The sequence below is a fragment of the Xiphias gladius genome, chromosome 10 (genome assembly GCF_016859285.1).
Source record: "Xiphias gladius isolate SHS-SW01 ecotype Sanya breed wild chromosome 10, ASM1685928v1, whole genome shotgun sequence".
NCBI classification, from domain to species: Eukaryota; Metazoa; Chordata; class Actinopteri; order Istiophoriformes; family Xiphiidae; genus Xiphias; species Xiphias gladius.
Genome location: NC_053409.1, coordinates 891932 through 911779, shown reverse-complemented (window position 1 = coordinate 911779; position 19848 = coordinate 891932). Strand labels below are relative to the sequence as shown.

The following is a 19848-nucleotide window of genomic DNA, read 5'->3' as shown; positions in this document are numbered from 1 at the left end:
TGAGGGTTTGGTGTCAGTGTAGAGCGCAATATGTTACTTGTGGCTTTTGGTAGGCTGAGAAGGTCCTCTGGAACTCTTCTAGGTCTAGAACTTTGAACACCTGGAGATCATCGATCTCTCTCCATATGGTTCCTTCTGTCTTGCTCTGAAACAAACGATAATGCATTTGGATGACAAAATCTTAATTTCAAGTCCAACGAATATCTTTTACCTGAGATTTCAACTGCATCTTACACCTGTTTGACGACTGCTGCTGTTTGAAGTTCCCCGATTAAAGGATCAGTCTGGTGTTATTCTGTTGTGATAAGTAAACCGCAGTCTCTGGAGCTCCTCCCCACAAGTAAGCAGTCACTAATGACTAGCTCCTGTGCAGCTCATGGGGAGGTGGGTCTATTTAAATTCAGTTGGTGTAGTGTGAGCTGCTGTCCTGGCACACTCCATGCTGCCTGGCTGGTTTTTAGATAGTTGTTCCACTTCCTTTGCAGTTGTGAGCTATGTTAACTCTTTTGGTTTAAAGCAAACATGCATTTTTAACCACGGTTCCACTTGATTGTGGTCTTTGTTTGTAGGCTCACCACCCAAAGAGAGTGCAGACTACCAGCTATAAGGTGTATTGTGTTTAATTGGATTTTAACAGCTTTTTGAGAACCATTGCCTGTAACCACATGTTTGTGGTTGCTCTAGAAGCAACTGTATTGTGGGTTCCTGTGTTCCCCTGGGGGTCATATAGTAAAATGTTTCAGGTAACTTTTAATCCCATGGTTTTATTTCTTTAGAAACTCTGCGAGGTGGGTGGTGGTAGGTGGGTTTTCCCATTGCCCTCCAAAGATAGACCTGCCTCTGGTTAATCCCTTGCCAGGACTAGCTGTTTTTATTGGTATTATTTCCATCACTGGTACTCTGGTACTCTTGTAATCTTACGTTGTAAATTATTTTTTAATCCAGTTTTGCCACTGTTTGCTATTGCTGGCAAGATAAACAAAGTCATCTGCCATTCAACGCCGTGTCACGTGTCTGACCTCTTTATGAGCTTATCTGAGTGGATTCCCCCTAGTGCTACAGGTTTTTTTTTGTTTTGTTTTTTTGGACACTCCCAAGGTGATGAAGTTGGAACTTCAGAAAAAATTGTGTTTGCCTGCCCCTTGATTATACTTTTTTTCCCCGTGCTCTCAACAAATCCCATGAAAAGACCAAAACCAGCAATGTGTTAGTCCATCTCATTACTCTCTGACTTCCCTCTATGGCTCTCACCCCTAAGCCCATTTGTTCATACTGAAGATGTCTCACAAATGTATAGTTTCAATCACAAAAAATCTTGTATTATTCAAATTTTCTTTATATATGGCAGAATGAAAGATTAATATCACCCTGTGCAACAGTGTGGCTCACTGATGCCTTTTTAATAGTTTTTGGACAATATGCGATGGAACAAGATACTTCAGGCTCTGGATACACAGAACTCTAGTGAGTGTGACACATTCATTACCGGTTTGGCTCTGCTCATGGAATTTGTTGACAGGAGGAAAAGTACAGAACACCAGACTTTAACGTATAGTAGCACCTCAACAGAAACTGGATTTGTACCATTACCCAGAACGCATCAGTATATTGTTTTTGAATCATTGTTGCCTTTCAGTTTCGACTGGTCTAGATTCTTTGTGGATGCCTGAACATGTCTTTTATTACTAGTCATTATATTGTGTGTTGTTTTATTGGGGGGGGGATTATCTTAAAAGTTACACATGGCAGGCAACCAGGTTCAGACCAAGACATCAGTTGGATAATGCTACAGAATGTGTGCTGTACACATAACCCCTGAAGAAACAGCCACTGACATTATGATATGTTGAAGGAACATGTCCAGGTGACCACCAAGTAATGTCCAAGATAGATAGATGTACTTTATTGATCCCGAATTGGGAAATTCTTGTTGATGTCAGTATTTTGAACCTCTACCAGATGTCTTTGGAAGATGTTCAGACATTGGTCATACTGTATAACCTCGCAGCGTTTGCTGGGTCGAGACTGAAGCTGGATTTCTACTGCGTTACAGGGCTACGTTGTACCCTGACAACTACTTGCGTAGGCTTCAATGTTACGGTGTACGTTGGGACAGCAAGAGCTGTGATTGGCTGCTTGTGTTTTCCCCGACGTGTTTCTGATACCTGTGGAGTTTGCTGAGAGTGAAGACGACATTAAGAACGTTAAAGACGCTCAGTGTCAGTTACAAACGACTGACTAAGCCATTACACTGCAAACCTTCTGCCCACTACAGTCGCCGCTCCGTATGATTAAATGAATGCAAACACCGCAGCTGCTTGGCTGTAGTCTCCTATTCAGTAACAAGACACAGCAAAATAATGCTTTAAGTTACCTGGATCTGAATCTACCTGAACCTGCTATGTGCATAGCTCACTGTTGCTCTGTATAACAAAATAAATGAGAGAATGTAAACACAGCTACTGTAAGGATATAAAGCAAGACACAACCTAATCACAACACGTGTCTAGTGTTGCAAAAGTGATCCGATGCTCAACTAAAAATCAAAACCTACGCCATAGGTACCCACAACTCCCATTAACCCCTTGTGTGAATTATAAATCCAGTTCATTTTGAGGGTGTAGGGGACACATTTTCTTATTCTTGAGATGACTGAACAGGTGCTTCTCTTAAGATGAATTCATGAGGTTCCTGGTAAGTAGTTGACATGCTGTTAGAGGGACAAGCCAGACAGCTCATTAACTCCACCTTCAGTCTCAAAGAAGTTTTCTTTGTACGTACGCTGAACCGAACCCCTGGGGAACGAAAGGCCTTAATCTTGTTTAGGTAAAGGTGGAGCACATTAGCAACTGTAAAACTAGTAGAAGCTGTGCAGGAGTATGTGGATCAACAGCAGTTTGTAATAGTTCATAAAAATAGTAATAGTGGGAGTTATAGCAGATGTAATAGCTGCAGTAACGTTAGCATCAATAGACCTAGCAGTTAATAAGTGTACCTCCGGCAGTTTGCTCCAGTTGAATGACTTGAGTGGGTTAGACGGCTGGGGAATATTCTTCTTCTGGGCAGTTCCTAGTGGAGCTCCTGGAGGAGGGGGTGGAGCGAATGGTACCATGCCAAAGGCTGGTAGGCCTCCTGGAGGAGGAGGTGGTGGTGGAGGAGGAGGAGGAGGAGGAGGAGAGGGGATGGATGGGACAATACCAGGAGGGACTAAACCAACTGCAGTCACAGGAGGTCCTCCTGGAACGCTGGAGGTCTAACAGGACAACAAGAGAAAATAACCGATGACACAAATACTGATTATGAATTATGAACAGACAGATGAGCAAGACACAAATGATCATCGTGATGATGGGACTTTGTAAGTGTCGGGAAATTCTTTGCGGCTTGTAGGTACATTTTATCACAATATGACACTAATGAACAAAAGTGAAACTGATCAATGGCATTTCTAGCTCACAGTACATGTATCTTGAGGTGGTGAACATACAGAGCTGAGCTGTTGCAGCCGAGCAGACAGTTCTGCCACTTGTAGTTTAGCCTGCTTGTGGTCGTTGCTCTCTCGCTCCAGTTTGTCTTTCATCTTGCTCAGCATTGCCATCATATCGTCTTTCTCCTTATTCTTGGCCTCACACTCCCTCTCTTTCTTTTCAAAGCGCTGCTGTAAGTTCTGATGGTCTGGAGAGGAGAGAAGTTGAGACAACTAGAAACAAGCGACTTATAGGAGCATGTTCATTCTACAAACCAGAGTCGATTTATCCAAAGTATAATTGTTGAAGGCAGAGGTGCTGCGAAAGATGAAGAGTGAAAGACAGTGAAGCAGCATTCTCACTTTCTGCATCTTGACTTATTTTCTGTGATTTTGGTTCTGAGTTGCATCGAGTGCTTGGTTCCTGATGTGTCCTCATGGTCTAATCTAGTCCAGAGGACTAGTTTGTTTTGTTATTTACAAAGTCAAGCAAAGCATCTACTGAGCATTTATTCCCAGCTGATCAGGTCGGCGAAATGTAAAACTGTAAAAATCAACCAATTCACAGTTTTTAGGTGAGTTAACTAAAACAAATAAAAAGAAATTTATGATTACAATTTATGTTTTGGGTTATCTTTGTACATGTTAATGTTGTACTTGATGCACAAGTGTGTATTTACCTTTTCTCATTTTATCAGCTTGCTCTTTCCATTGTTTGACCTCGCTCTCCTTGATGAGCCTATAGGCAAAGACACACCCACACACACACGGCTGAAAGAAGTTCTCCAAACACAATTTGCATCTACTAATACTACCACACACGCACACAGATTTAGAGTTTGCAGCACTAATGCTCATTCCCCAAAGTCAGGAACCCTGTAAACTTACATGCGTACAATATTTTTAACGTTGAAGTCGTCCAGGGGAGCAACATCAGGGTTTTCACCTTTGTCCGTCTGCAGAACCAGCTGCTGAACTATCCGGTCCAACAACACCCAGTACTGAAGTGAGGTACTGTTCTGCTTATCTGCAGACACACAGAGAGAGGAGTCAAGAAAGAGAGAAAACTGCCACTGTCACAGATCGTTTTTATGGTCAATGAAAAAAAGGGAATGAGTAAATAGTAGACAAGCAGACCACCAGCCGGTCTTACAGGGCATCATGAGACAGTGCTGCAGTGCAGACAGGAGGTGAGGGTAAGCTTCAGTGTGGTTCAGATTCTTCCTGATCAGCTCAAACATCTGGCTGGCACTTTTAGTTTCCACATGGACCTGAGGCAATGTATCATCATTTATCACTGGGTTTATAACACATCACACATCTAGTTAGCACTTCCACATTTTATTTGACATCAAAAAGAAATGTAATGCTGGTAGAAAATGTGCTGGTACAAGTGTGTTTTCTTATTAAGGAACACTGGAATACACCACTCCTTAGATGTGTATCATTTTTACACGTGCAATAATAATATGCATCATGAGTTAATACGTTAGTTTGGTTTCCAATAATCCGTTAAAATTCCCCTTAAAGTTCACTTCCATAAAAGCTTAGAGTCCAGCTGGTTACTGGAGCTGAAGGATGTAACACAAAAAGAAGTCAGAGTATTTAAGCATTTGCACAGTGTAAAGCTTTGTCTGAACGACTTACAACATCAAAGCGTTTGGAAATCACAAGCTCATCTTCATTCCTCAACATCTCAAAGAAGTCCAGATGTCTGGAAGACAATTAAATACCCGAAACAACTGAACTCAGAAAGCCATTTAAACTCAAAGTCTGTTAAAGCACAAAGAAGTGCCCCTGACCTGGTACTTATTTGTTAGTTCCATGATACAGTAGGTTTGAACATTCCTGCACCTTTTGGTGCACCTGATGTACCTGTCCAGGGTGGCATTTTCATGGGAACGTAGTTTGTCAATGACTGGCTGGATGCCCAACATCAGAAACTCATAGCGCAAATGGATACGGAACTCCAGACTGGTCTGTGGAAAACACACACACGCGTACAACATTGCCATATTGTTCGTAATCATCTCTTTTGTTACACAATAAGAAAAAAACAGTACAATTGGTCAAAGATGAAGTAAATTGAAGAAAAGAAGTAGCTTTAGGTAGATGAGCAGAAACACAAACAGATTTTCAGTGAGACCGGTTGAATGCAGATAACATAGTGTTAATTCAAGATATTTTCAAAGCAGCTACAGCAGCTGTTTGAGAGTAGAAAATCAGGTTGTAGCATCAGTCCCTAAGAACTAAAGAGCTAGATGTCTTTCTTCTAGATTTATCAGGAACCAATTAGTAAACCAAAAATAACCTCAACAGACACGTAAATATATACCAATATACCATGTCTTTAATATACAATATATTTGTGTACCTTAACCGTGCTGTACTGTGTGTGTAAAGCCTGATGTATCATATTCCTCTGAGCCTCAGAGCTCCACTGTTTCCACAAATTATTAAAACACATGGGTGAGTCACACTGTTGCACTGGGTGACATGTTCCTTCATCTCCATCAGCACACACATACACCATCCTGCTGCCCCAGACACTCACTAGAGCACAGGATGGAGCACCAACAGGCACTTTTTCTTGCCATTTGAGTAACGTGTGCCAAAAACTACAGTGACCAGCTCTTATAGGAAATTACAGAGCCATTTTCAAACACGTACTTCTGTTTGTTGGCCTTTTTCAAAGATTTACATCTTCAGTAGGAACCTGGACTTGGGGCTTAGAGTCGAAGACAGGACAGGGAAGTCAAAAACGACTGAGAGATGGATTACCCTCTGTTGGTTTTGGTTTTTTTATGAAAGTATAGGATAACACCTGCCTTATGTTTAAGAGGATGCATGTTGAAGGAAAGAGACTGAAAGAAAAAAATCACACAGTATCACACTGCATCACAAGCCAACTCCTAGAAGACATTTGACATGATAGACGTATGCTACTTAAACCTGCGCGCAGAGGGATTTCTCTTTGAGAGAGAGACACAGATAGATTGATCTTCACCTCTCCTGCTCCCTGGCTGAGCACAGCGTTGATGAAGGACATGATGGCAGTCTTCAGGTTAACCTCATCTCTGTAGCGGCCTGTGGATCTATCCAAGTCTGTCAGCAGGATCTGCACACAAGACAGAAAATACTCACGTTTCACCACGATGAATCACGCTTGCATGGATAAAGGACTTGTGTCCTCCTTTTTGATGTTTGCCCTCCAAATTCTCTCTTTCAAATTCTTTTCCTATTGGTCTGGTCGTGGGCTCCAAATATAATGAATGAATGTCCATCACTGCCTGTCACAGTCTGTCAGTATGTCCATCTGTCCAGCCATCCATTAATATTAATGGTTCCTAAAGGATGACTCCAAATGATTTTAATGACAGAAATAACTATATGTTTCAACATACATTAAAAACATGGTGAGCAAAGTGGAGACAACATCTCCAATTCAGAGGCATGATGGGATGGCTGGGTGTGGGAGAAGGATGAGCAACGCAGAGGGCACATCAATTAACTGTGATCTGGATACCTGATGGGTTGTGGCCAACTAACCACATCTGTCATATATTTATTGTAAAGAAAACCAAAAAAGTAAATTGCAATTAGTAGAGCTTTTAACTGCTGACGTCCAATTAGATGCAACAGCTGCAACACTTTGCACCGGTGTGAGTATTTGTATAATGCGTCCTGTCATGTTTGCATATTTGGTTGAGTTGTGTTCTGTTACTGTGCATACCGTGTGTTTTAAGTGTTACCTGCCAAGGGACTGCAAATGAGAAGCAGCTTTAAGCTAACTCCAGTACAGTACGTCAGATAGTAACATTCATATTCTGTCTGCATGACAAATATAAGGCAGGGCCGCAGAGGGTAGGGAGATGGACCTGCCTCCATCAAAGGAGGCGGGGCTGCGGCACAGGTGGGGGTGAAGACAACGGGGCCCTTGGATGTGGCCGGTTGCTCACATACGGGGGCTGGACTGGTCCCATTGTTCCGCACGGGCCAGGGCTGCGGCGCAGCCGACACAGCGCTTCACATGAGGCGAGTACACACGACAAAGGAGGCTGGGCTGCGGCAAATCATAACCCCGCATATTCATCTCCCTGCTGAAGTTCTTTACTCAAATTCCTCACTGCGGCGTTTGAACCCTATTCAGCCCAGTCCCAGACGGTGGTCTGAACCCCTAATCTATCTGGCCAACAAGTTCCTCCTGTGACACGCCAATCATTTCTCCAGTATGACCAGTCTAAGAGTTGCTTTATTATTAATTACTGACCACCTAAAACATGTTTAATACCATACTCTAACTTTTTATATTTCTCTTTTAGTTTTTGAGTTATTTAACTTCGTTTGGTTTTTTTCTGGTTCAGAATTTTGGCTATGGGAAGTCAGGAGACGTCTCAAGAAATGATTTGCGTTGTGTTTTAAGCTCAGGGTCACCATGTCAAGAAATCAGATTCATCTATTTTGTCCTTTCACATCTTCTTTAGCAGGAAATTCAATGAAGCACACTCAAATTACCAGAACAAAAGCCGACCTGAAAGCGTGTTCTCTCCGAGGCAAATTTTTGGTAGTGCAGCATAGCTTCTAGTACTTTCTTATGACCTCCTGGCACCAAACACACTGCGCCGAGGATCTCTAACACTGCAACCTAAGAAGAGAGAAGAATGGTCAATTAAGAATGAGAAGAAGAAAACAATTCATGGTTTCTTTGCTGGGCCAAGTAAACGTTTGTCCTTAACGATATCCTTTCTGACAAACTTTGATCAGAGACAGGTTCAGGTTAAAAGAAAATCATCAAAACCAAACTTTGAAGCAACTGTTTGCATTAAGACTTGAGTACATCATCCTCATGACCATCAGTTTTCCTCCTGTAATAGAACCTTGTCCTCACATCCTGCCATCACATTACAGTCAACAGAACTAGAAGACTGCCAGGAGTATGGAGTATAGCTTGCTCCCAGCTCTCTTAGTAGTCATAGTGTCTGTTTTGCCATCTTGTCCTAACTACTGAGATTCTAGAGAAGTGCACACCCGCCTCTTTGCCAACACATGAATTATTCATCTGTGTCCAGATTTCATCCCTGTCTATTCTTTTGCTGAACTGGCTGATGATCTGCTGTGTGTGGTTTTCTTCTGCCTTACCTACCTGATTAACAAAATCAACCACATTCTCCATGTCATTTGCTGGACCTGGTGCAACGTTGAAGGACAGGCCAATTACAGTTGTTTTTGTAGGGATCCTTTTCTTTCACCTGCTCTTGCAGTTCCTCAACAGTGTTTAGTAGTTTGATTGAATCTCTTTATAGATTTCTATCTATAAATCTATACATTCTCTCTTCAATTTTATTACTCATGGTACAATGAAATGTGTTGGACGACAAAATGGGTCTGCTAAGCAATAAGAGCACTAGTCGTATAAAATGTAGAATATAAGATCAAAAAAATGTAATTGGGAAGGGATGAGGTACAAATAAAATATAACACTATGTACATATATGAAAGTGAGTATTTATGTATAAAAGTAAATGTGACCAGCATATGCAACAGTATAGCACATGGGGTATGTAGTCAGTCCTGGTTCAGTAGCAGCAGTCATGGTTGATAGTTTATATTTATGTAAGCAGTGCAGTAGACAGTAGACAGCACTGTAGGCCCATTCAGCGGCCCTCAGTTCTCAATCTCAAACCAGCATACCAGAAACAGCCACGGAGTACCTGCATTCCCCAGCTCCCTCAGCTTCTCAGAAATTTCGAGAGTAGCCTACCTACTGTTTGTGCTCCACCTTTGTACCTTGGTTTTGATGTTTTCCGTGGTGAGACTTTGCGCGATGATATTAATGCTCTCACAGTGGCCCAGGACATGAGCTCTGCCCTGAGAATTGTTCATCAGGGCTTTGATGCAACCAATCAGTGAGGAGTGGACCTGAGACTCTGTGGTCTCATAGTCCATGGACGTGAGGAAATTCAGGATACAAGACAGGCCATCCAACTCAATGAATCGCGTCACAAACCTGAGGGAGATCAATCAGAAAGGCAGGTTGAGGTTATTCTTTAGGTGACTGGAGTACAAGAGAAAGGGAAACAAAGTGAAGCAAAGCTTTGGGAAACCTCTTAATCTGTCACGTGTGTTAGAACTGGAATCCTACCTCATTGGCTGTGTCCTCAGCGCTGTTCTCAGACCATCTACGATCTTATGCCTCCCGTGCTCTTCCTCATCTTCCAGTGCCAGCAGACTCTTCCTCTGGAAATAGAGGGGTTAAACAGAATAATGCCTTGCAATGTTAAACAATTCCAAATAGGTTACATACTCACTCAGAGGCAATAATGGAGAAACAGTTTGGCCAAACTTACCCTCTGGCTCCTCACCACAACTAAATGTTAGTATGTTACTATGTAAATGAACAAAATTGATCTAACTCAAAGCCCCATGTGTAAAATTATTCTGATGAACTAAGACTAGAGGTTTTAAGCAAACTCTGTCAAGCTTTGTCTTTGTATAACTTGGGAATAGCAGGATGAAAACAAACTTTCCTGTATTACTCACAGCAGCCAAGGACCTGAGATGGTCAATATAAAACTCTGGCCATCTGGTTGCTCCTTTATTCTCCTGTGCCTCCTGAAAAACACATACATACAGAAGGACAGGTGAGGGTTATGGACATGGTTATATATAATAGACAAACAAACCCATGTGTCACCTGTTGCTTATTAGCCTTTTTTTTTGTCAACATAGAGAAAATTAGAACCTGCAGCAGCTCCGAAAAAGTGAATGTACTATAGATGTTATGTGGCTAGGCCTGGCACTTGTACCATGAACGTCTTCTTGGAGAGACTGTCTGACGGTGTGCGCCGTTATCCCTATTTGTACCAGTCATCACTCTGTGAGAGCAGGCTTTTTACACCACTGCTGAGAATGTCCATTTAGAACATGCGTATGATGATTTGTTGTTGTTGATACCATGTTGCAGAATGTAGTTCATTTGAAGAACGCTGAACTTTTAAGTAGTAGCAAGTCTTAACCGAGAAAAGCAGCTACCCAAGAGATCACTGTACATAAACTGTAAACTGGAAGGGGAGATAGGATACCTGTTGTACATGTAGTTTCTTACCATTTTCTTACTACAGTAAATCTTCCATTTTTTCTCTGCTGGCAAAGAAAACATGGCAACTCTGTGCTCCTCTGTGAGGTCCAGTTCATCCTGGGAGAGATGGGAAGGGAGAATGAGGAAGATAAGAAGAAAGCTGTTGAATAATTATGGATTTTTGAAGTCACCTAGAAATACTCAATGTTCAGAATAAGAACATTGACTCTGGTCTTGTACTCACCACCAGCTCAGTGAAAATAGAGTCCAGTTCTTGAAGGGGGGGCAAGGGCAAGGTGGGCTCTAGTACAGCCGCATTGGTACTGGTTTCATGGCAGTAGGTGATCTCTGGTTGGTCGTTTCCTTTGAAGCAGCAAGAAAACAGAGAGGACAGGCCACGCCCCTGGGGCTGCTTCACCTGGGATGCCATGGTTACGGTGGGGACCTCGCCACAAGTATTGGCTAGTGAGTGATGAAATAAGTTGCTAGTTATTCCCCGGTACTGTTTTTGATGCAGTTTGCAGCAGTTTCTATGGTCAGAGGACTCACAAAGGCAAATACTGAATTAGCTTGATGTTTGCATGCATGTTGCAGAGGAGCTGTTCAAACATGGAAAACATGAAACAAAATTGGGAACAAAGGAAAGACAGCTAAACTCATGAAATAAAATGAAAGAAAGCATTTTCCTTTATGTATTTGTTTCTCAGTTTCTAAAGTCAGAGTGACACATAATGTATATCATTTCCTGTTACTGCTTTAACCTGCCAATTGTGGATGCGAATGAAGATTTGTAAGGCTATGAAATTTTTGATGACCCCTTGACCTTTCCTCTGGGTTTTGGGTTAAGAATAAGGAGGGCATGAGTGTGATTATCATTGCACAGCATTTAAACTAATAATCCCATTAATATTACGTTGATGCTGAGTGTCTTTGTATCACGTTTGAAAAGATCTCAAGAACAGAACACATCGCATCAACTAATATCCATCCACAGTAATAATAACAATCCCACACCCGTTAAATCCTTCCCATCTCTTCAAATCAACTCATAAAATGAACAAAAATATTTATTAGCACATACATCCACATCCACATCCCTAAAACGGTTCAGGCTGCACACACACTTATCGCCTATCCAGTAACACTAGAGTGATCATACACATACACAAGCACAAACTAACACAGTTCTCGCTCACACAGCTGAGTCATGAGGCGTGGCCCGGAGCACAGTACATAACAGTCCTGTGTTTGGTCATGTATTTAAGGATTTGATTTATGATAGAAAAAGCACTTTGGTATGTTGCACCACAAAAAATAGTTTCGGTGTGGCTGCAAATATCAGCTACACACTAAGGTCCTTACATGGTCATAAAGCAAGTGCAGGTGGTACTAAGTCAGCGTCAGTCATGGAGTGGTAACACAGTGTTACTGGTACGCTTTCTGCTCTTTTTTGTGAAACAAAATGACATTACTATACAACTAAAGGGCAACAGCAAATATGTTTTATAGGAAACGTAATGGAGGGATGAGTCGACAAAACACGGGTCTTTCACGCAGAAGATTGCTCTTTGTTTTTCATTTGAAAGTGATCAGTCAGGACTGTTCCACAACCTTAAGTGCGTGTTTATTATTCTTTCCATGACGACAGAGGTCCAGTATGTCTGGCCCTGGTTCACTGCTGTGGATTGTATTATTGTTACCATGTCAACAACGTCTGGTATGCCTGACGCTCTATGTACGCTCCTGTGGGTCATATCCGACGGTAGTTACCAACCTATACGGTCGTTTAGGTCAGAGGGACTTGTTGGATCTTACAGTACAACATCCACCTGTGGCACCTCCAGCATTATTAAACTGTTTCGTGGTTCTGCTTAGACTCTCACAGCACCTGGTTCAGGTTCTGGAAGGACCCTGGTCTGGTTTAATACAGAAAAAGTTCACAGTGACATCAGACACAACCTGTTTATTTACATTGAACCAAAACCACAAACTCTCTCCAGTCTTAATCAAAGTGCTTTTTAGCCTACGCCTAGTCACGGGGGGGGTGTATGCAAGCCCTGGTCTCAGGTGTGGCAGTCATGCACTTTACCATCCACCCCAACACCTCCTTGGGAATCCACTGCCCGTTATAACTATAACGGCTTCATTCATTCTTCCAAAAAACACAAGAATAAAAACCAAAAATCGCTGCCTCTGAACATGATCCGGCCAGAGAACAGGTTTCCTACGAAACATATTTGCTGTTGCAGTTTATTTATATAGAAACCTCATCCCTGGGAGACACTTGCTTCTGCGATATGATTTCTTATTATCTGTAGTACTTGTACAACAGTGAAAGTACATTTTATTACTGACTAAAACACGAGCTCTTACAATCAAGCACCTCATTCATAAAATCATATACTGACAGCAGGCTGGTTGACGTCTGGTATAAGGATTAGTATATGCAGGACTGTGTACAGTTAGAGTGGAGTATGGAATTAGGATGCTCCAGATAACTTAGCTAGCTAATGCTAACTCTGTAATGTCATGCTGACATTACTAAGTTTGACACTTTGACCCCACCAGCTGAGGTTTAGACAGTTTTCTCTGTCCACTGTTGAAGCGCTGGTAAATAAACGAGTGGGTCACTTTACCAGGCAGTCTGAAGCCTCGTTTTAAGCTCTGGCAGAATGAAGCTCAAGGTGTGGAACCGAATGCAAAAACTAAGTGGAATAAACACGTTTTACAGGCAGATGCTGAAATGTTACAAATGACAACAGAACAAAGCTTAACGATACAAAAACCGAAATAACATGTTTCTGCTTTCAAGCCTTTATCAGTGACTCAATATTCCATAATCACCAACCTGCTTGGGCCTGGTAAAAGATTTCAACCTTCCTGACCATCATCGCTTGCTGTTTAGATGGACTCTGTAGACCCTGATGCCTGTCTGGTGGATACAGGGAATGCTGATTAATGACTGGCTCAACAGTACAGAAAAGGTTGGCGTTAAGGACGGACTTGCCTGACAGGTGGTTCAGGAGCAGCAGTGGTGTTATGTGAGGCATGCTGAGTTGACAGGCAGCAGGCAGGGGCACGCCCTCAGCAGGAGGAAGTTGCGCTCATCAAGGACAGTGGTTCTGGAGCTTTTAATGCTTGCCAATGAAAATGAAAGTGTTGGAGGCTGGACTGAGGGTCTACACTCTTTTCTGGGAACAATTACCCATGAGCTGTAGTTAGGGCTGGAGCATACTGTATATCATGTAATAGCCAAACTTATCAGCACCGTTCAAACAGCTATTGAATAATCTCTGTGAGACTGATTTGAGATGTAGTTTAAAGGTAAACAAACAGTGTATTTTTTTGGTTTGATTTTTCTGTCTTGTCAGAGAAAATGTCTGGAAATGGTTCCCCGTGGGTTACATCAGTAACACAGAGCTGAAAAAGTACAGTAGCCTGCGGAGCTGTACCTTCGGCTGATCTGTATGGCTTACGGAAACTAAAACACACACCATCAACTTTGTCTGTACTGTTCCTATCTTGTTTCTGAACTGTTTTCAGTCCAAGTTTTCCCCTTTTTCCCCACTTGCATAGCTTTTCATTTCTCTCAATACCTTGTGTAGACAGTTGATCATTTGGGCTGAGGTTGATATCAGAGGACAGATTGTCTCATCCAGCTCTGCTTCCTAGGTCCTGTGTTCTTTGTTCCATGTTTTCATGTTGCATTTCCTGCCTTATTTTGTGTTTTTTTTACCCTTTTTTCCTTTCATTTCAGATCCCCACTTCCTGCCCCAGAGTGTTTCCCGCCACTGTGATCGTCTGCCCGGCCCCAGATGTGTTGCACCTGTGTCCCATTGTCTCCCCTCTCCTAGTGTATTTCGTGTCTGTGCCAGTTCGTCTTCGTTCTCTGTAGGAGTGTTGGTGTTCTCCGTGTGACTCTGTTCTTGCTTTAGACCTCACCTAGGCCGGGCCCTCTGGCTTTGTTTGCCTCTTCCTGGTTGCCTGCCTGTGGACCGAACCATTACGGTCTTATAAAGCTGATCAAGCTGTGGGAGCTATTTATCAGCTTGTTGTTTTATTTATTTGTCTTGAGTTTTCTAAAAAAGTGTTGACTTTAGATGAGATTAATTTAGCATTTGCCTTTGTTAGTTATGTTAGTTTGCTTTGTATTTCTAGTTGTCTATTTAGTGTAGTTGGGTTTATTTTGTAACAACTGGGCAGCACTGTGGGCATCTCAGGTTATAATTGTAGACAGGCGGGTACGGGACCAGCATGCACCTGGGAGGGTCTGTGCAGGAGCCATGATTTCTCTATTCTTTTATGTGCTTGCTCAAGAAAACGCAAAAACCTCAGTTTGGAAAATGAGTTTCTTTTGCCTGCGTGTATTACATCCCCATGGTGCTTCAGTGGCCTTTTGATTTCAAGTTTGATTCTAGTTTGATTTTGATGTTTGACAAATCGACACCACGGTAGCTAATGCATTAGCAAAAAAGCACCATTAGTCATCTTTGGAGTCATGTTTGTTTCCACCTGATGAATAGAAGTCCAGTATTCACTCTCCTCTTAGCTCTGGCTTGGACTCCACAAACTCCTTGTCATACTAAAGTATGTCTCTGTAGCTGCTAAATGCTAAATCCACTGTGTTCACCAGCTAGTTATTAATTGTGTCCGTCTGCCGTTTGCTGCTGTGCAGGTAGGGTGCAGTGGGTTTATCAGGGCTTTTCCCCTGACACTGAACATTGTGGACTGTAAAACCAAAACAATGAGCTGAAAGAGCCGAGGTCTCTGTGTACTCGTAGATCATTCTGTCAGTTCATCACTGCAGCTCAGTAGCCAGCAAAATGGCTGTCAGTGTTCATTTTTAGATTTTATATCATATTATTATTATTATTATTATTATTATTATTATTATTATTATTATCATTATCATTATTATTATTATTATTATTATTATTATTATTGTGACACACTGACATACGAGCATCATTACAATTTGGTTGCTGGTTCAGGTTGAGCTAATTTTGATGACTGTATACACATTTTGCCTGTGAAAGTTAATTTGTGAACTTGAGAACAGTAGTATGACAAAATAATCCCAACTCATGTTCCACTCTCAAACTTTGTCTGGTGATGTCAACAGCATTTCACCGTCCTCATCAGCAGATGGAGTTCGCTTAGTAGTCATTAAGTTGGTTCAGTTATCATAGCATCATCTTAACTATGGAACTTTGGTCCAATTACAACAGGTGGTCTGCTGGCGAGGACTGTGAGCTGTGGTTGAAAGCTCCAGAAAAAGCTAGTAAGTGGACCTTGAGTTAAGATCATTACACTCATTGCACTATATCATATTGTATTAGGTCATCATATTTTGTTCGGAAAGCTTTGAAAGTAACTAGTAACTATAGCTCTCAGATAGATGGGTAAAAATGCTCCATTTTCCTCTGGAATGTTTTGAAGTGGGTGTGTAAAGTAGCAGCATACGGAAAAACTCAAGTAAGGTAGAAGTACCTGAAAATGTTTGTAAGTGCAATAGATGAGGTAATGTACTTAGTTACGATGTTTTGGCCATGGCTGTTAATAGAGAAATGCTCAGGGGGGGATCGACCCCACTATCAGTGAGGTCGATCCCCTGGGGGCCATAGCATCCGAAACAAACTTCATGGAAAAATACAGTTTTTTTCCAAACCTAGGGGTGGACAGATCGACTGGCTGGCTTGCTGACATTGCCATGCTTAAGCCCTACCAACAATAAATACACAAATAAAACTACTGGAACTCTTGCAACCAATGTCCATGTATGTTTTGTTGGTATTTAACCGTGTACAAATCCTGAGGCAGTGCCCTTGCCTCAGTCACCGAAATGTTTTTTACATAACAGCAAGTCAGTGCTTGCTGCAGGACTGAACTAATGATCAGCACTGTGTATATGTTCATTTTGTGTATGGATTGATGACAGCGTTATAATTCATCCTGATGCTCAGCTCAAGCACTCAGCTCAGAGTTTGCAGGGTTTGATCAATACTGTATTGATCCCTGTAGGGAAAGCTTGTTTCTCTCTAGCCCCTCTTCCACACAGTGGTCAAAGGTCAGTGTCAGCAACAGAGCAGCACTTCTGGAGCTGTAGGGGATTCACTGTCTCACCCAGCGACATTTCAGTCAGTAAATGTTTGCCAGAGCGTGTTCTTTCCCAATATGAATGTGTGTTGTTGATGTAGCTGTTAACCATGTGTCTTCATCAAGCAGAAACTCTGGAAATGTCCATTCTGTCTCCTGAGGAGCCATTTTTAAATGGACTCGTGGAATTCCACACTTACACTCTGACTGGAGTGTATCTTTAATACGGTTGTGCGTAAGGCAACGTGGCAATAGAGGCCTGACGCCACTGAAGACCTGAGGACCAACCCAAAACAGGTCTGTGGTCCTCAGTCCTAAAGGATTAGGCAAGGACAAGAAATCCCACAACAGCCAGAACCAACAATGTGTTGGTCTGTCTCTCACCACTTTTTGACTTCCCTACCGTGTCTGTGGCTCTCAGCTCCAAGCCAGTTGGTACCTTCTGAAGATGCAGATGTTTAATCTTGACAACGTTTCATTTTTAAGAAAGCCTCATTCATTTCCTACAACAGCTGACCAGTGTAGTTTTTAGCAAACGTTACTCAAACAAGAGCAAAGAGTGCATCTGTTGGGGACTGCCACATTTGGTGCTCTAGTGAGTATGTCCTGCAGCAGGATGGTGCGTGTGCGTTGACGATAGGGAAGGGACATGTCCACAATACAATATAAAAAATACTTCTTAGTAGGATCAATGCATTGTTGATGTGGCTCTGCACATTGGATTTGTCGACAGTAAGATAAATGCGGAGGACCACCAGACATTGCTCAGGTAATTGAAACTACTGCAAGTCATCATGTGAGAGTTTGGGCCTGTTGCTGTAAGAGGACTACATTTTGGCCAAGAGGCAGCCGTGCTGGCTGCAATGTTAGCACCTCCCACCAAGCTTTTTGGAAACAGGACTATTTCACTATCAATTTAATGCTGCCACAGAATTGCCACCTTTACCATAAATAAACGTCACTTTTATAACAGTGAAAAATTAGACTTGTTGTAAAGACCATGTAAGTTTACTTATACCGACGATGAGCTAGTAGGTTTTCAGTCAGAGGTTTTACAGAGGAACCAAAACACAACGGAGGATGACGAGCGTTACTCACTTTTATCTGTAAGAAGTTATTTCCTCAGTCTGATGGTTAAGGGTTTGTTTCATAGCTCAGAAAAGCTGTACTGTGTTGAATGAGCCTAACAAACTGAACCAGGATGGCTCTCTTTCATAAAGCAACTCAGAGCTGATGAGATCTGACTTTTTAAGTCTGAATCAAGAACTGACACTGAAACACAACCCTGATGCTTCAAGCACTGATTACGTCATTCCACAGTGAAGAGAACAGACCCGTGAAAACAAAACCAAAATGATTAATATATAAATGGACTCCATTTATATAGCGCTTTCCTAGTCTTATCGACCACTCAAAGCGCTTTACACTACTGCCACATTCACCCACTCACACACACATTCTATACATACAGCGCTTTCTACACACACACACACACACACACACACACACACTCACACACAGATGATACATTGGGGACCATTGGGTTCGGTATCTTGCCCAAGGACTTTGTTGCAGTGCTCTGCTTGTAATTGTATCAGTGTGGGCTCAAGTCACATGTGGGCATTGTGAATTTTCTTGGTATCATATATGCTGAAAATTAAGGTACACGATGCGTAGGAGGCAACATTGACCTTTAAATACCCTCAAAGTGCCCTATAGGACCCCAGCCAGGTATTCTCTAGAGATGAAAGTTCCCTTTCAGTTGGTTCATATTTTTAAATACCCTCGGATTGGCTGTCTACCACTTCTGCATTTTCATTGACAGATTTATAGTTGTTCCTTTAATTGTATTCAAGTTACATTTAAAATTAGAAAAAAAATGCCTGGAATTTTTCTTTCTACGAGGCTACAGCCATGAGCTTTATTTCATTTGCACTGCATTTAAAAGCTCATACGTATGGATATGACTGGGATACTGTGCAGATACTTTAGACTGAAAAAGAGCTCAGATTTGAAGTACACAATAAGAGCAGCTCATGTCAAATTGTGATAAATTTTACGCGGACTGCAGACAGAGTGATGTTCACAGTGCAGCAGGACAGAGGAACCTTCGGGGGTTTCAGTCTGGCAGGGTAACACCGGTTCAGCCTGAGGTGAAGCTAAACCTGAAAACCAACTTGACCAGGGGCCGGCCTGTATCACAAAGTGAGTTCAACTTAGTCAGGCTCGGTTGGGTTATCTGGCTTCACTGAGCCTAACATCGGCCGTCCTCTGTTAACCCTTCTTGTGGAGTGAGATCAGTGGTTTATCCAGCCCTCTTTAGGCTTATCTTAGGTTTTCTGGTATCACAAAGCTGGTTCACTTCTTTCCCGGGGTACATCGCCGTAGTAGCTTATGCTGCACAGCTAACCTTCTCCGGAGCAGGTTTAGTTCAGAGGATCAGATCAAAAGCTGTCAACAGCCTGACTACTGACCAGTCAGATCACTGGAAAACCAGAGTCATCATTCCTACAGGATCCCGACATGGACAAAAGAGTTTACAATAAATTTTTATGTGATATATTTTTATAGATCAGTCGAATGGTTTTGCTGTTTGAGGCTTTCCGTGTGTCAAGCTGCTGAGTTTCTAACTGAGGGAGTTTATCACACCCAATAACTACATAACTATTATAGCTTCATTATAATTGCACGCAGATTATTTGATTCCAGACAGGATTCCTAACAGCGTTGATGATTTTACTCCTATTCTATCACTGCTGCTCAGCATCACATGGGGAGACTCTGTGGCGATAAATGGAAATGAAAAGGAAAACCTCCGATGTCTTTTATGAGAAAAAGAAACCGCTTACTCTGACATTTCAGTCAGATGGACCTCATTAGCCACGAACTACGTCTTTTCCCTCCTCTGACGTTACTTTTAATGTTTCTATGTGCAGTGCATCACATACTCAGAGTAGTTTGTGTCTCATCAGACAAAAAAGCAGAAAAAATTCTCACTCTGCCCAAAAGAAATATATAATAATTCCTGCACTTATTTACAGCCTTAGAATTACTTTAACATTTGGAAATTATTTCTACAGCTTTGTATTCTGTTCTAGTCATGTGATCATATTCTTTACATGTCACCTTGAACATCACTTTCTGGTGTCACTATAACCAAATTTACCTGATATGAAATTCTTCATTTGCGATTGTGTTGATGTTGCTC

The 19848-nt window shown here is 42.0% G+C and overlaps 1 protein-coding gene across 2 annotated transcripts in view; it reads right to left on the bottom strand.

The window, feature by feature from the left end:
- daam1a (dishevelled associated activator of morphogenesis 1a) overlaps window positions 1–19848 on the bottom strand; it is a 32473-nt gene that overhangs the window by 10317 nt on the left and 2308 nt on the right. For both annotated transcript variants that reach the window (XR_005708201.1, XM_040136508.1), the window contains exons 2-16: window positions 10789–11006; window positions 10572–10661; window positions 10007–10078; window positions 9609–9703; window positions 9254–9473; window positions 7998–8111; window positions 6474–6584; window positions 5342–5445; window positions 5114–5180; window positions 4620–4737; window positions 4355–4493; window positions 4147–4205; window positions 3488–3675; window positions 2996–3253; window positions 38–145 (exon numbers count right to left, since the gene is read on the bottom strand). Coding sequence is in view for 1 of the 2 variants with exons in the window: in XM_040136508.1 (XP_039992442.1) it covers window positions 38–145; window positions 2996–3253; window positions 3488–3675; window positions 4147–4205; window positions 4355–4493; window positions 4620–4737; window positions 5114–5180; window positions 5342–5445; window positions 6474–6584; window positions 7998–8111; window positions 9254–9473; window positions 9609–9703; window positions 10007–10078; window positions 10572–10661; window positions 10789–10974 (1929 nt within the window). In the remaining variant the exon portion in view is untranslated. The remainder of the gene's footprint in view (window positions 1–37; window positions 146–2995; window positions 3254–3487; window positions 3676–4146; window positions 4206–4354; window positions 4494–4619; window positions 4738–5113; window positions 5181–5341; window positions 5446–6473; window positions 6585–7997; window positions 8112–9253; window positions 9474–9608; window positions 9704–10006; window positions 10079–10571; window positions 10662–10788; window positions 11007–19848) is intronic.